At 35.2% G+C, this 16,502-nt stretch overlaps 1 protein-coding gene across 1 annotated transcript in view; it reads left to right on the forward strand.

Moving 5' to 3' along the window:
* The window catches only part of LOC120625896 (cAMP-specific 3',5'-cyclic phosphodiesterase), a 504,305-nt gene that overhangs the window by 26,413 nt on the left and 461,390 nt on the right, over positions 1–16,502 (forward strand). The window contains exon 2 of the mRNA XM_039893163.1: positions 321–747. Coding sequence (XP_039749097.1) covers positions 659–747 — 89 coding nt within the window. The 5' untranslated portion in view covers positions 321–658. The remainder of the gene's footprint in view (positions 1–320; positions 748–16,502) is intronic.

Raw genomic sequence — 16,502 nt, forward strand, 5'->3', positions numbered from 1 at the left:
GGTAGATATCAGATTTAAAAATTACCTACGGAGTAAGTATAGTCAACATTACACCAACCAAATCATTCGTGGGTTATGAAGATGTATTTCCTTTAACCTGAAACCTCATTAGATTAACGGGGTTACAGTAAATAAAAACCGAAAGGCTTTTGTTGTTGTTTAACCCGTTGAACTATTCTTATATATTATTGTTATATATAAACTAAGTTCCCTTTACGTACTGTCTAGTTTAAGTTTTCTTTGTTTTAGCGGGGAAGAAAAGGGGTATGCCAATGCAAATAAAAAAAATAACTGAAAACCTTTGTATTGATTAATTTCAGTCGCCCCCGAGCAACTAGTAGTAAACTCTCCGCGTCCAATCGGCCAACAATCACCACTGCCAGGGATCGAGGAGGAGGACGATTCCGACTGGCATCTAGAAGATAACACAGACGCTACCCTCACCCCTTCATACAAAAGCACAAGAAGCAGTACAGACACAGCGTACACCTCGTCCAGGAGTTCAGGAAAGAAACGTAGCTTCGGTAGTCCTTCTTCAGTGAAGATATGTATATCAGCAGCGGCTAGGAAGTCTAATCAAGCACGTAAGCGTGGCGCCGGCGTCGTCGGATCATCGCCTTCTGGGCCGGACGAGGCGCCCGCGTTGACACACGGCAAAATGCAGGCTGAGCAGGGTAGCATCGGTGAACTGCAGAAGTACCACGGAAGGTATCTCAAGAGTCGCCGACACACGCTCGCTAATGTCCGGTGAGTGATTATTTTAAGACTTAAAAACGGCCCGTAGGCACTTACTCGTCAACTATTTGTACTTATGAATGAGTTAATGAATGAGAACACCTTTATTGTGCACCACAGCAAAATACAGAATATTTATTTTTAATTAACACCGTGCATATAATCAAGAAGCGGCTTTAGCGCTTTAGCGATATCTCCGAAGCAACCAATGGCGTAAACGTTTATTAAAATAAATAAAAAGATACGATTTTACAAACATAACCATATTTTTAAATAAAAGTAATACTTTGGTGTGTGAGAAGCATCCTACATTCAGTTTCAGTAACGCGATCCGGAGGCATTTATTAAAGTTTAATTATTTTAAGCTTAGATTTACTGCAGATGGATTAAAGGAGGATAAATGTTCGTATTATTTATAAAAAAATCACGGTGAGTTTCTAGATTCATGTTGATTGGCGTAAAGATGAAACTCGAATGGTGATTATATTTGATTGTCAACGTTCTCTCGCATCTCATTTCGCCATTTTGAAAACAGACCTGCCAAATTGCAATTCATTACAATTACAGTGTGCAAGGTTGGTAACATGACATCCCGCCACTTTCGTCTATCTGTTAATGAAATTTGTGTTTTATTCATTGTTTTTAAGTAAATCACCCGACATTCAATTTCAATCAAGTATTAGCAAGTAGTTGATAACAACTTGATACAATTGGAGTTGTTCTACGTTGTTTATTTATGACCGTTCCCACATCATTCATCATCAAAACATCATATTTTACGATAGCATTTATGATCGTTTGCAGATGGGTAATTTGTTCTAAGTGTAACATGGCTGTTAACTATAATATTGAGGTGTTTATCGAAGTGCACGCTAGCACAAACTGGCATCAAGGTTTATTCGGTATATAATTTTTTACATTAATCAATATTTACGGGCGTCAAGTACCTTTTTATAATGTCCCCGTAGAAGCTTCATTTTAAGTTTTACGCTGCGGGCTGCAAATAATCCCAGAAACCTTAAATTCGTCACCGACTCGTCACCATGTCACTGACGACATATATAAGTGTAGACACTGTCAAAGACTCTTTGAAGCCAAGATTAATAAATTACAACATGGAATTCTGTTAATTACCGAGAGAAACCATATTTATTCTTATTTTCTCATCCACGTTCGCCGCCATAACGTTTTTATCCAAGATAAATTATTGACAACTAAAACAATGACAACCTACTCGCCAGTTTTTGATGTATGCAGTTGTTGGTATTGGCTGAAATTATGATACCACTTAGAAAGCTCAAATGCAGTCAGCAGACGTCGAAGAGCTGTTCTTGGGGTATATTATTCGAGATTTAGAAAATCAGCAATAAATAGATCCGAGAATACCCAGAGTTACCGACATAGTTCAACGAGTGGCTTTAGCTAAAGTCGCAATAAGCGGGGCACATAGCTCGTAGAAACGATGGACACTGGGGTTCCGAAATGCCAGAATGCCTCACACAGGTAAACGCAGCGTTGGTAACTAGGCTCTCAAACGATATTAAACGAATTTTATAAATTTAAAATGCATATTAAACTTTTTCTGAACCATCGGAACTACAATTTTTTCCTAGTAGGAATGGCGCTACAGTCGCTATAAGACTGATATAAATGCATATCCTAATTTCGGCACCGGCAGCTGGAGAGCCGTAGTTTAATGTTCAGTTCGCAATTGCCAGAGAGCCGCATGTTAAATCCGAATCCTGTCATTTCCGAAAATTTTTATATGCATTTTAAATTTATAATGGTGATATTATAATATAACACTATAAAGATTATTAAATGATATAAAACGAGTTTCTAGAAGGAAAACAGCGACTGCAGAAATATTAAACTCTCTACAAAAGACCTACTTCGATATGATAATAATGATAGTATAGTAGTCGAATTGCGTATTTCAGCCAATAGCAGTATAGTGGCAATCAGAGAGATTGTTTCTGTAATTTTACAACATCCCTATGTATTACTAATATTCGTCTCGTCTCGACATAAATAGTGCTATTTATATCGCAACTTATATATTCAAATTCAAATTCAAAATTTCTTTATTCATGTAGGCCTATCACAGGCACTTATGAAGCGTTCATACATAATTGTTTAAATAATTGTAACGGGATGGTGATTACTTCGTTCGCCAACTTAAATCTAAAGCTACGAGGGTTCCAAACGCGCCCTGGTCTAAGAAGACCCACAACAAACTTAGCCGGGTAAATTTATTTTTTTGTTATCACCATCTTCCAGTAAATTTAAATTAAGCTATGAAGCTAGAGCAATTCACTGACACGCTAGAGCATTGTGATACTTATTCTATATACGTATCAAATACATTGACTGTGAAGTTTACAAAGAAATGAAACAGTCTTAACTATCTCTACCAGTTCTTCAACACAGTAGTGTTGTAGACACATAAAACGTAGCCATGGAGCGTAGAGGAGAGACGAAAGCATTTTAAAACGAATTTTATCGCTCCAGGTACACTCAAAGCTCATTAATTTAATGAGTATTAGAGGAAGAATGTTTTAATTATGATGACGGAGTTTTATGGATATGTATAGTTATTTTGTGAATGTTTTCCTAAAAAATAAGCTAAAAGACTAGTTTAAGATATCACTATTTTGAAACTGTTTAATTAAATTTGAGTTCCAATGTGGAAAGTTTCAATTCGATGTTCGTTTCTATTTATTTATTCTTTGGTCATTCAAGTTCACGTTTCCATAAATTCTAAACTGATTTTGCTACAACTTTTTCAGTAACAGTAGATTCTTTAAATGGGTTATAATTTAAATTGAGATTGCATCTGACATCTTCGGAGATTGAGCACACTCCATCGTAACGAAAAGATGATACTTAGTGCAGATAAATGACAATTAGTGCAAGATTTATAAACAGTACTTTAAATCGTTCATTGTACATGTGTTCATACCACATTGAAGTCGGCGAGTTATTTTAATCCAATCGAATAGACGTTCTTACGTTTAATCACGGGAGATGAGAAAAAAAAACAAACTGCAATGTTGCGCGTTGCGGTAGCAATTTGTCGGTTAGAAAAACCTCTCACACATCGTAAAATGAGTATTTACCTAAAGTACTATGGTTGTAATTAAGGAGAATGTTGTTGAATTAATTTTACACAAGCGTTTAAACACAGAACAAAAAGATGACAACAAGTCTTCAGTAGACTGATAGACGCCTGATAACTGAACATAACATGGCATTTGTGGAGTTTTGCCTTAAAATAATTAGACAAGCTGTATGGTCAATAATATGATAATGCTTGTTGTCATATTTTTTTATATAGTAACTAGCTTTTGCTCACAATCTTCGTCCACGTTTATTAAGGCTTTTTTTTGCAAATCACGAGGAACTTGTTTTTCTGAGACATAAAGAAGCTTATGTTACTCTGCGTTTACTTAACTGAAAATTATGTTGATTGGTTGCTTAATCGGGGCCTGAAAGAAGGACAAAGAAGTACACTTTCGTATTAATAATATTAGTAAAGATATTTGACGGACCAAGCAGATGGCTCACCTGATGGTAGGTTGAAACCATCGCTTATAAAAAAAGCAAAATTTTCCAGGGGATGCCAGAAACACATCCAGCAACAAGCCACTCTGTGACCATCATCCTGAGGCGTAGATGTTAAGTCTCATGTGAATGAAATTACACCAGTTACCACGAGCTTTTGGACATTCGTTACTTGGTTAGGTTGTTTTTGTTACCATATTGTTTCCATTTTATATTCGTTGGTGGTTCTGATCTAAGACTTAGCACCTTGCATACACGCTTAAAAATCTTATAAACTCTAATGATATAAAGAAGAATCTTTGACCATAGCAATCAGAACATTCACTGGAATGCACAATTTTATCGCATGATACTTTTGCTTTGCGTTAGTACTTCTGTACCTAAAGATAGGTAAGGTTATTTTCAGCGACGGTTACCTAGACTAAGAATAAATAATGCAAAGTCGTTTGTATCGATTTGATAAGAACCTTCTTTGGAATTCACTGAAGACTTCAGATAAAAGCAATTCAGAAAAGGTAACTGAATTGCTAAGATAAAGTAAACTCTATTTAACAGGAGCGAAGCCTGTAAAACTTGATTCAGACTTCGGATAAGTAAACAATAGTTATTTATGCTTATAAAATATACATAGTTTCGGAATTAACATCGCTACCACATTATCACACGAGTGGTTTTATTTTCTTGTCTGGCTTCTTTTATGTTCTGTGAAAGTGGTTTATTTTTTGAAACACAAAGCTCATTTTAAGACCAACTTCAGAAAATCATTGTTAACTTTTCTGTTAGTTATAGGATACATATTGAGACAATCCGACATTATCAAATGCTATTTATAACCACTACACACAGCGTGATAAAATAATGTAATACGCGCTTTAACATTTTTTTTACCGGCCCCGAATAAAATGTTTCTTAAGATATGATGTTTATATTTTACTTTCTATTTATAAAACATACGCACGCATCATTAAATGAAAAATAAATTGCCTGAGGATTTCTTAATAGACGGAAACATAATTTTTGATGAGTTTCTACCTACTTACCGATATTTATACTTATTTTTTTATACACTCCACTGAGAGTGATATGATTTTAGTAAAAACAGCGTATGTCGGGTGATTAAATTCAAATCTATGTGAATGGGATGGCGTGAGTTAAAATAATGGTACGAAAGAAAATAAGGTGAGGTAAAACAGTAGAAGTACCTACAGGTTATTCAAAGGAAAGATTATTCTCAATCTACAATGTTTACGCGATTGAAGGGTACAAATTACGGGCGATTGCAATACATAGTTAATAATACATAGTGCGGACGCACGAGTTTAAACTATGTATTGGATACATAGTTTAAACAGTATTAATATTATAAATGCGAAAGTGTGTTTGTTTGTTTGTCCTTCCTTTACGCCCTTGGCAACCAATCAACTTGATTTTTGGCATAGAGTTAGTTGAAAGGACGGAAATTTGTAAAAAACCGTTATCAAAACGCGGGCAATAGCTATTTTATATAATTCGTGCATTCGTGCAACCTCAGTACTTTGCTGTAATAATCTTGTAGCAGCTTGTATGTCTGAATCTACTTACGATTTAAAAAAATATATCAATAGCCCTTTTAGAAAATGGAGGAGGGCTCTATATTATGCCGCATGGTGATATATGCCTATGCCGCACTAATACTTGAAAATAAATGTAATTATCTAATACAAAAGCTTCAGATGGCAGATCTATTAATAGTACTATCCATTGTCAATCTGTCGTCTGAAGATTATTTACTTCACATGTATGTAGAACCAAAATCTTCACATGAAGAGCGTCTTAACTTTCAGCATAGAACCGAGCTAGATTTAATAAATGCCATCCATGCCGTAGATAATTGAAATTAAACAAACACTAGGTAAATGTTATACCTAATGTATTTTGTTCAACCCACTTGTCATATTTTCTGTGGTGTCAACATAATAATATTATTACCTTTATTTTTGACTGCTTCAAAGATCGTCAAACGACCGTCACAATGTTTGTGTACAATGACACAAATAAGAAAAATAATGTTATGTTAATTTACACGTGACTGGTATCATAACTTCATCGAATTAAATTTTAAATTAATTTATTCCAAGTTGGCTAACTTTTTAAGCACTTTTGAAAGGTCTAGTCGGTATGTTTGTTGCGTCTCTCCCAAGATCATTTCCGAAGGAAGATCTAACGAGAACATCGGCAAGAAACTCAGCAGTTGCCCTTTTCTAGCATAATTTTACAGTTTAGCAATCATTTTTCTATCTCGTGAGATGTGAGAGATGAAAGCGGAGCGACTTTGTCTTTTAGAAATTCTAAATCATGGTTAAATTCAAACGATTTAAAAACTATGTTACCTTTCGGTATAATGTTAATAAACTGCCAGGGATTTTAATGTTTGATGATATTTCTAAAGATTTCTTCTTCATCTTGTGCCGTTTATTAGCCAGCTATCCTTGTGACTTGTTTGATGTTGTCTATCTAACTAGTGGCGACCTGGAATTAAACCTGAGATATGCAGTGGCAATGAGATTATTTCACAGTTATCATTTTTAATCATATTTATTTCTTGTTGGAGACTCCGGCTTGGGCTATTTACCACTCTACTGGTGATGGCGTGCAACCTTAGCATTCTGATACGATGCCGCGTAGAAACTGTTACGGACCTTAATATAACTGCCGCACTTCTAAAAGACTAGCCCGCTACAATATTAAACTGTATTTCACTTATCAGCACATGAGACTGCAGTCGAGGGCTAATTTGTAGTCAAATATAAATGTTATAAAATTGTCAAATGATGCCAGAACCCTACAGAAACTGAAAATCAGCATCTTGTAATTTTAAGCTTCAGCAGAACTAAATTCGAAAAGAAATGGCGATTGACTCAAATAACAATCTTTCAAATGTATCGGCGTTTCCCCAGAGATGCAGATGTCCATTTAGGCCGAACGCGCACTGTTGTGTTGACGGCTTCATCCCAGTTAGCCGCATGCGGACAATAAACTCTTGAATTGAGTTTGGAATCATAGGTCGCAAACCGCGTACCAATAGAATGTCTATGCATATCATCTGCAGCAGCGGTTGCTGGTGCGGCCAATCAGTAAGTGGCGCCCGTCAGGAAGATCTTGAAACATATTAAATAAAACTTCTTTACATTGACAAATATTATTATAAAAATTTTCATTAAACATTCATTATTGAAATCCCGCTTTTAAAATAGAACAAACCAATGTGTTTTATTTTAACTGGGTTGTGCAAAAAAAGGCAATTGCTGCTTTATTCGTATTGTACTATATAAGCTCATAAACTGTTCCTAGGTTGTGAGCCATAACGACTCAACCAGCCGCAACTATATAAAGCGTTAGTAAATTTTGATCTACGTACTTAAACCTGAAATTTAAAAGGTATAGGATGTTGGTGTCACCTAAGAAACGGTTTCCTAAAGGGGTGAAATAGGGGTTTAAAGGGGAATTTTAATAACCCTTTAAACCTTCCTTCCTTTTTGAAGTCCTTTGTTTTTGAAGTTAGATGCGTAGAAATCGGTATTTAGGTTTTCAGCTGTAAACGACAAAAATGTATATAAATTATTTTTAAATATTTATAACTAGATATTATTTGTGACTTCGTAGCGTAGTTACGAAAACGATATCAAGCTATAAATTAAGTAATTTTTCTCATTTAAATAAAATCGGCAGCGGGAGACTTGTAGTATATATGCGTAATATGTATTGGATTGTGATATATTGCTAAGACGTGTATCGGCGTAGTGCGCGAGGTCCCTGATAGTGGTTACCTACAGAACGATGACGTGTATTTAAGTCTGTCTAGACTTAGCTATAAAATAACTTTTAGAAAATAATTTCAAACATTATTTTCTCGGTGGTCTTCATTTAAGTTGAACAGTAGGTAGTTATCTATCTATCTATATATATATAATGAAAATGGTGTTCCTTTGAGGCTCAATCACGCTTAAACCACTGATCGTATCGACATGAAACTACCACCATTCGATGCGAAATTTTTCCTAGATGGTTTATGGCTATTTATTTTTCGAATTCTAACGTTCCTTCATTTTTTTATTGCTGTTTTACTTTTATGAACATTTATCCCGCTAATAAAAACGTTTTCTCTTGATTCTTTTGTTTTCATGGATTTCAACGGAGTTTACTGAACGGATAATGTTCTTTTACATTCAGCTAAGAATCTACTCACGGTAGTGGAGAACGGCTGGACCAATTGGGCTTTTTTTTTATCTTCAGAATTGTCAGGAGAAAGTTTTGTATGTAAGAAAATTTTAAAAAAGCCCGATAAAAAGTTAAAAATTTCGATGATAATCGAAGAATTCCCATCTATATAGTCACTCACCACGAAATCTCGGGAACCATAAGACTTAGAAACGTGAAACTTGGTAGGAATATTACTTTTGCTATGTAGAGGTCAGCTATGAATAGATTTTAAGAAATTCATTCCCCAAAGGGGATTGCGGGGGCGTTAACAATGAACAATTCCCGTTTTTAAACTATAGCTCCTATAGACTTCAAATTTGGTAGGAATCTTCTGTAAGAGGTGTAGAAATAGGCTATGAACGAATTTTACGATAGCTCACCCCACAGGGGGTTGCGGGGGTGGGTATTAACAATTAATATTTTTAATTTTCCAGCTAAAGCTCCTACAAGCTCCAAATTTTGTAGGAATTTTCTATAAGTGATGTAAAAATGATTTATGAACAAATTTTACGATATCCCACCCCAAAGAAGATTGCGGGGGCGTTAACAATGAAAATTTTCAATTTCCAAGCTATAGCTCCTAAAGACTCCAAATTTAGTGAGAGTGTTCTATATGTAATATAAAAATGATCTTCGAACGGATTTTACAATGAATCACCTCCAATAAGGTTCGCGGGGGTGGGTGTTAACAATAAAAATTTTCAATTTGGAATATAGCTTCTAAAAATTCTAAATATGGTAGGAATCTTTTATTATTCACATAAAGAACATCTCAAAATGGATTTCAATAAAGTCTACTTCCGACAGGAATTGCGGGGGTGGGTGTTAAAATCTAAAATTTTTATTTCTAACCTGTAACTTCTACAGACTCCAAATTTGGTGGGGATCTTCGTGTATGTAGGGATATTCGTGTATTTCCTTACAACAATCGTCTTCTTGGCAGCGGAGAAAAAGTCATTGAGAGGTTTCAAAAACTTAACTTTACATGTAGCTATCCAATCAACGGACTAAGAATTTTACATTCATTTTACTTTTGCAGACTACATAACCGACGAATTCTTTTATTGCGGGATCGCGGAAATGTAATAGATTAAAATGAATGCATTTTCCAAGCACATGACATGTGGAAAAGAAATTTAGTTACTTATTCCAATAGAATTCATAAAAAACATGCACAATTAATTTTCTATAAAAAATTGATGTCACGGAGAAAATTTTAGTTAACAGAAAATTCGTCGCACTTGAACCTAGACAGATTTCAACTTCACATATGAGACTTGCAATGACTTTAACTTAAACTTTCAATGCTCATTTCAAATTTTTTTCTTCATGTCAATTATTATTAATTTTTGGAAGAAAGGCACGGAAATGTTATAATGATTGCACATTGAAAGTTACAATGAATATTAGTGAGAAAAATCACCTGGATGAAAGATACAGGCTAAATCGATGGAATTTGGAATTTGAGTAAGTCTAAACAATATCGATGCTTACAGTTCTATCCGCGGGGCCTATTTATGTTCATACAAAAATAAAAAGAAAGGAGAATAATAAAAATATGAAAAAAATAAATAAAAATGAAACATAAAATGTAATTTATTTCCTTTTTCAATTCGCCCAGCGAAGCGGGCTGGAAACGGCTAGTTAGTAATAAAGAAAACCTGAAAGGGGTTAGCACCTAAAAATTCTCTTCTTTGAAGATATTCCTATGTAAGAGAGTATTTTAATGAAATTCCTTAATGGACCTAGAAATGTCTGCGCGTTTAGAATTAGACTATATCATGAAATAGTGAACGTCAAAATTATGTTCATTATTTGTTTTTTGAAATTTTATTCTATGATTAATATTAATTCCAAAAAATATATGAGCTCTTAACATTGAAAACTTAAAATATTATCGTCTTTAGTATTGTTTTTAGGTATCCATATCATCCTTGTCTATTATTTTTTTTACTGCAGGCATACTAAGTCCAGGAGTATTGTCTGAGGTCCACCATACCGCTTCAATGCGGCTCAGCGGGGTTAAACAATTATTTACACATGACAGTTATATAAAGTGGGACCAATTGCTCAAAGTGCTATCTGAAGCACAGAGGTAAACTAAATTGCCAAATTCGAACTCCGAAACAAAATTGCGTCAATTTTGAGTCTTATTTATATATTTAATGGGAAGCCATTGTTGTACACAATGCCTTATATCTAGTATGTGTGAACGAGTATTATGAGAGGATAGAAAATGGGGCGATGACATGTCAGGGTGAGAATGTTTAAATTATAGATGAGAACATGGATGAGGAAAATATTGGCCTAAGACCACCAAAGAGAAATAGACCAGTAGAGGATGTGTGGACAGCTGTCATAAGACGGGGAAAACGAATTGCTCGAACGCACGATAGCGTTGAGTCTGTCAGGATCCCACAAGGTAAGATAGAAGTTAATATCACCAGTACAGCTACAGAGAAAATACCGAAGCAATTAAAATTTTGCTAAAATATTAAAAGCATAGGTATAGGTATACAAGATATCACAAGAGTAAAATACGTTAACGCATACAAAGTTACAATACAATTCAACAACGATGACAGTGCAGGTAAATTAATGGAGTCAAAATATTTCAAAGAAAAAGGCTTTAACTGCCAAAGAACTTTTGATATCAATGAGACCTATGGAGTTATTAAAAATATAGATTTGGATTCAACGGAGGAAGAAATCAGGAAAGTTTAAGATGTAATGTAGACATAAAAGCAGTTAAAAGACTCAAACGAAGAAGAAACATTAATGCACAATGGAAACCCTCAGAGGTTGTACAATATGTTACAGTGGATCATCATTGCCAAAAAAAGTGTATATCTTTGATACAGTAAGTACAGTAACTCCTTACCTATATCCCATTACACAGTGTGCACGATATTGGAGATAAGGGGCATTCAGTTAGGGTATGCCCATCTAGCAATATAATTTGCCCTAAATGTAGTGATTACCATGCTAATTGTAATACCACAACTTTCAAATGCAATAACTGTAATGGGAAACACATGGCATTAGCTCGTATCTGTCCTGTGTATATGTAAGAGAAAAGAATTCGTGAGTTAATGGCAGAGTTCAACTGTTCATATAAAGGAGCGCCAATTATATAATATGTACCACCAGAATCTCTAAATCATTGCAATTACACTGAATAACCAAGTAAAGTAGATGTTGATGAAGAATACACAGATAAAGAGACAAGATCATTTTCTATGCAAGGTAAAAAACATATGCAAAAATACTTAAAAAATCATCGGAAAATAAGGGTAGTTCAAAAAATAAGATAAAGAAAAAAACACAAAAGAGAAAACGCAGAAAGCAAAATGAATTATCATAGAAACTCTCGCATTTATAATATTAGTATAGACTAGCTGCGCCTTACAGTGTTACCCGCGGTAAATAAGCCAATGTGTCATTTCAATCTCCATTTCAAATTTCAGTCAAATCTGTTCTGTAGTTTTTGGATTAAAGAGAAAGATTTATCCATACATCTATGCATCCATGCCTCTATCCATCTTCAAAAACTTTCAGGTTTATAATATGAATATTAAAATAGAATTATCTACGTGATCAAATCAGAAATTAAAAGATTCGCAGGCGCACTAAAGTTACTGCCCAAGCTCAGCGAGTCCTGCAGCTGAAGTGGCAATGGGCAGGGCAATAGCTCGGAGACCCGTTAGATGTTTGGACCCCAAGGTGCTGGAGTGGTGACTGTAGCCTAAACGCAGCCTTGGTCGGCACCCAATGAGGTGAACAAACATCATACGAGTCGCTGGGAGCCGCTGGAAACAAGCGGCCCGGGACCATGGATTTTGAAATCGGTACAAAAATCTATGTCCATCAGTAGCCGTCAATTGGTTGAAGTGATGATATTTTTTTATTTATTCTCTTTATTAGTACACCACATCATTCAGAAAAACAAAAAAAAAGAACAAACACTTCAAAAAAATTGTTGGATACAAAAGGCGGCCGGCCAGAAGTTATGTACATATGCAATAGGAACCAATTTTGAGGTATTAATTACTATCATAAAACGCGATAGTACTATGTCCGTCCAGCATGCAATAAATTGAAAATGCTAGTTCGCAGTGTACTCCTGTATTTTCAGCACGGATACAAGTGTATCCAAACCGCAACAGATCGATGTTTGAAAACGAATGGCAGCTTTGAAAATAGGAATTGTTGTAAATAAAATCGGATTTATGTTCAGTCGTTCGTCGAACTCAAACAAACTCAAACAAACACACGGTTTGGCTTTATTTTCGCTTTCACTTTAATTTTGTATGAGCAATGGGATAAAATAAATAATTGCCAACTTATGAAATGCGTTTTGGAAAGGGTATACTAGTTAAGTATCACCCATATTCGATTTGAAGAATAATTATACCTACCTAATGTCTAAAATAATTTGAAGCATCAAGAAAGAGAAAAATAATAGGACCCGTTCGAGATGTGTTGCTGGACGCGAATTTTGTGTATACTCTGCACAACTAAGCACATACATGTGTCTGAGGGAACAATTATAGCTGGAAAAAATTATAGCTACAAGCAACACGGACCAAATAGCAAAAGAGAAATACCTAGAGGCCAGTCACTAATGAGGCGGGTTAATCAGTTGAAAGAATCCAACTCTTGCCGATTTTATAAGATTGCCAAAATGGCCTAGACACGAGACAATTTACCAATTCGAAACTGAGATCTTAACAAGACAACGATCTTCAGTAATCAAGGAACAAAGGAACTACCAAAGAGAGAGAGAGAAAGAGCGCGAGAGAGAATATCTAAAAGTAATCGAAAAGTGAAATCGTCAACCAAGTATCCCTTTTTAAAAGATTCACTCAGATAATAAGTCTCGAGCAAAAAGTGATAAGTGGGTAACTGATAATTTTAAACAGCTATGAGATAACTGGTCACATCAAAACTGTGATGACTCTTTTAAGTGAATATCCTAACAAGAGCCTTTAATATTGTAGTTGGTACAAATGGTTTGTCAGTGATTTATGTAGCACTTATCTAAATCGGGCGGCATTCAGCGAAGATTGTACAAATATGTGTACGTAATGCATTCACAACGTATCTGCGATGATTAATCGGTGGGCGGTTTGATTTGAAAGGACCGTTAGATCGAAAAGTGTTTGCGTCTGGATATTTTTAACTGATTTTATAAAAAGGGGAAGAATTTCGATTGAGTTTTCGTTTCAGATATTGCACACGATTCCACTGTCGTTTGAAGGCGGATTTGGGTTTATATTATTGCAACCGGTAGGATATTCTCTCAATACTTAAAAACTTAACTATGCTTATTGAGCAAAATTAAATCATTATTCAATAATCTTATGAACAAATTAGACTCTGATAACTGGCTAATAAAATAAAGGTATTATGCACTCAGACCCCAACAATAATAATGTTTATTTTTCAAACACGTATAATATCTTGGATATTTATTTAATTTCACTACAAATAGCGTCTATTTTCGACAGTGATGCAGTGTGAGACATACTAGAACTAGAACTTCACTAGTTTTGAAGAAACTTCGTCATTTGAGTCTTAAAACTGCCATAACAGGGGAATGGCAGAGATTGTAGACTAGCGCTAACTTCGCATGGAATAAAACGACAAGAGTCGTCTCTAACTTGTCATCGAATAAAAAAACATGTAAGTTAAAATGTGGTCTCCATCGACATTCATGGCTTTTCAACTCTGACAACATTAAGAACCTACGTCAAACCCGAGTCACTACAGCTTGCAACCCTTCGTGTCGCTTACGTTAGGTAGATTACTGCTTACTTCCGTTCTGATTTTTTGAAGACATGTTCATTTTCTTGTAAAAGCATTGTTTAATATGATGTTAACACCGTGTAAATGCACACATTGAAAAAAATATATAATACCTTCCATGCTTCGATAGACAAATTATGTTTAGTGATTTTAATTCATTCATTCACTACCTACTTAACTAATAATCCAAATCATAAGCCTAACTAATGTTCCGGTACTAAGTACGTACCTGCGGCGATAGTCCAGTAGTTAGGGTTTCGGTCTCCCTTTGAGATGGACAGAGTTAGATTCGCAGACTGCACCTACATTTTTTTGAAGTTATATTACATTTAAAACATCACTGGTTTCAAAGGTTGAGAAAATCATCTTGAGGAAACTTGCAAGCTTAAGAGCCCATAACGATGTCAAAGTCTTGTAAAGTCTACCAACTCGCACTTGTTCAGCTAGATGGACTTCGGCCAAAAGCCTTTTATTATAATTAATAATTGATGTACCAGTGCTCACCTAATGGGACACTTCGCGGCGCATGAAAAAACATAACCTGCGAAGTGTTGCCCTGTGTCCATCAACCTGAGACGTAGCTGTAAGATCTCATGTGCGCATAATTACACCGGCAACCACGCCTTTCCAACTGTAACACAGCAATTGCGATAATGCTGCTTAGCGGCAGAAATGCATGGTGGTAGTATTTCCCCGGACGAACTCTGCCACAAACTTGTGTACTTCTTCTTGTGTTGTCTACTTCTATTGCCTGCTTTTTCTGAGAGGGAACCCGTGCCATGAAATAGGCAGGCGGGATGATTATGGTGATGACTCCGTACGTGGTTTTACTTTCATGGGAGAGAGAGCTAACGATCTTTTATCCAAAAAATATGCCAATCGACTGAATACTGATGGTTAAACATTTTGAATATCGATTTTGTGGCTATGGCAATTACGCTATACATAGGTTATGTCTGCCAAATACTGTTACACAAATAAAACATTTCAAATTGCAGTTCAACAACATTTTTATTTGCTTTGATATCAAACGCAAATTAGATTAATCCAAGCTTTGGACTAGCTCTTTGAATTTGTCAAAGTATTGTCTCTATGAAAGAGGAAAAACTAGAAACAAGAGAGGTTCTCCTTTAAAATAATTATGTAAATTGTTACTTTCTATGGCCTATTTCAAAACGGATTGTGAATTCTTCCGCGTCGTTAAACATTGTGTAACTGTAGTTATATAAGTGTTTTATTTAAGTAATACTGTTTAGCTTATTTCAATGTTCACAAACCCCTAGCCTCCTAATATCATTGGGGAGGACTAGATCCTCCTAGTGACCTCATGCCGCGTGGTGAATGTAGAATGAATGATCGACCTCACTGGCACAAGAGAAAAGGCAGTGGTCTTATAAGAGGAGGTCCCGGTTTTCCGGCAGGGGCAGGATCTATTTCTGAATTTAATATATATTCTCTGGTCTGGTCTGGGCTAGTTACCTTATCTGATAAGCGGTATGGGTTTAGTATAACTGCGCTCATAACAGGTTAGCCCACTAACATCTTAGACTGCATTTTTGCGTACCACCAGGTGGAACTGCAGTCAAGAAGATAAATATAAATATAAATATTATTTGGCAGATAAGGAACTTTTCTTATCGCATCAGAAATATTGTCATTCAAAGGTTTTTGTATATATCAATTTTCACTCATTTATCAAGGTCATTTTGAGTTCCATGTCGGTGCTAATTTAAATTGAACAGTTACATTTTAATGAAAATTCAGGTAAAACTAGTAGTACATACTCGTATAATAATATTCGGCACAACGTATTTCAGTTTGCGTTTTATAAATTGAGAAGGATCCGCCAATGTGCAGTCAATTTGCATCCAATCGATGTACAACGTTTAAAAATACATATTTGTTTATCATGGTCAGTTAACACAGAGCTGGTGAATTGTTACTCGTTAAAAGTAACATTTGTATATAATGATACCAATGCCTCTGACCAGTATTTTTTTGTAAAGTGGTTGTATAGTTTCAGCGCGTTAAAAATTGTTGTTTATAATAACAAATAACTAATGACAGAAAGAGATTTATCGATGAGACATTTAAACACTTACATTAACATATAACGTTAATGAGGAGTACCTAAGATTATGAATGAAGGTCACGAG

The sequence above is a fragment of the Pararge aegeria genome, chromosome 8 (assembly GCF_905163445.1).
Source record: "Pararge aegeria chromosome 8, ilParAegt1.1, whole genome shotgun sequence".
NCBI lineage: Eukaryota > Metazoa > Arthropoda > Insecta > Lepidoptera > Nymphalidae > Pararge > Pararge aegeria.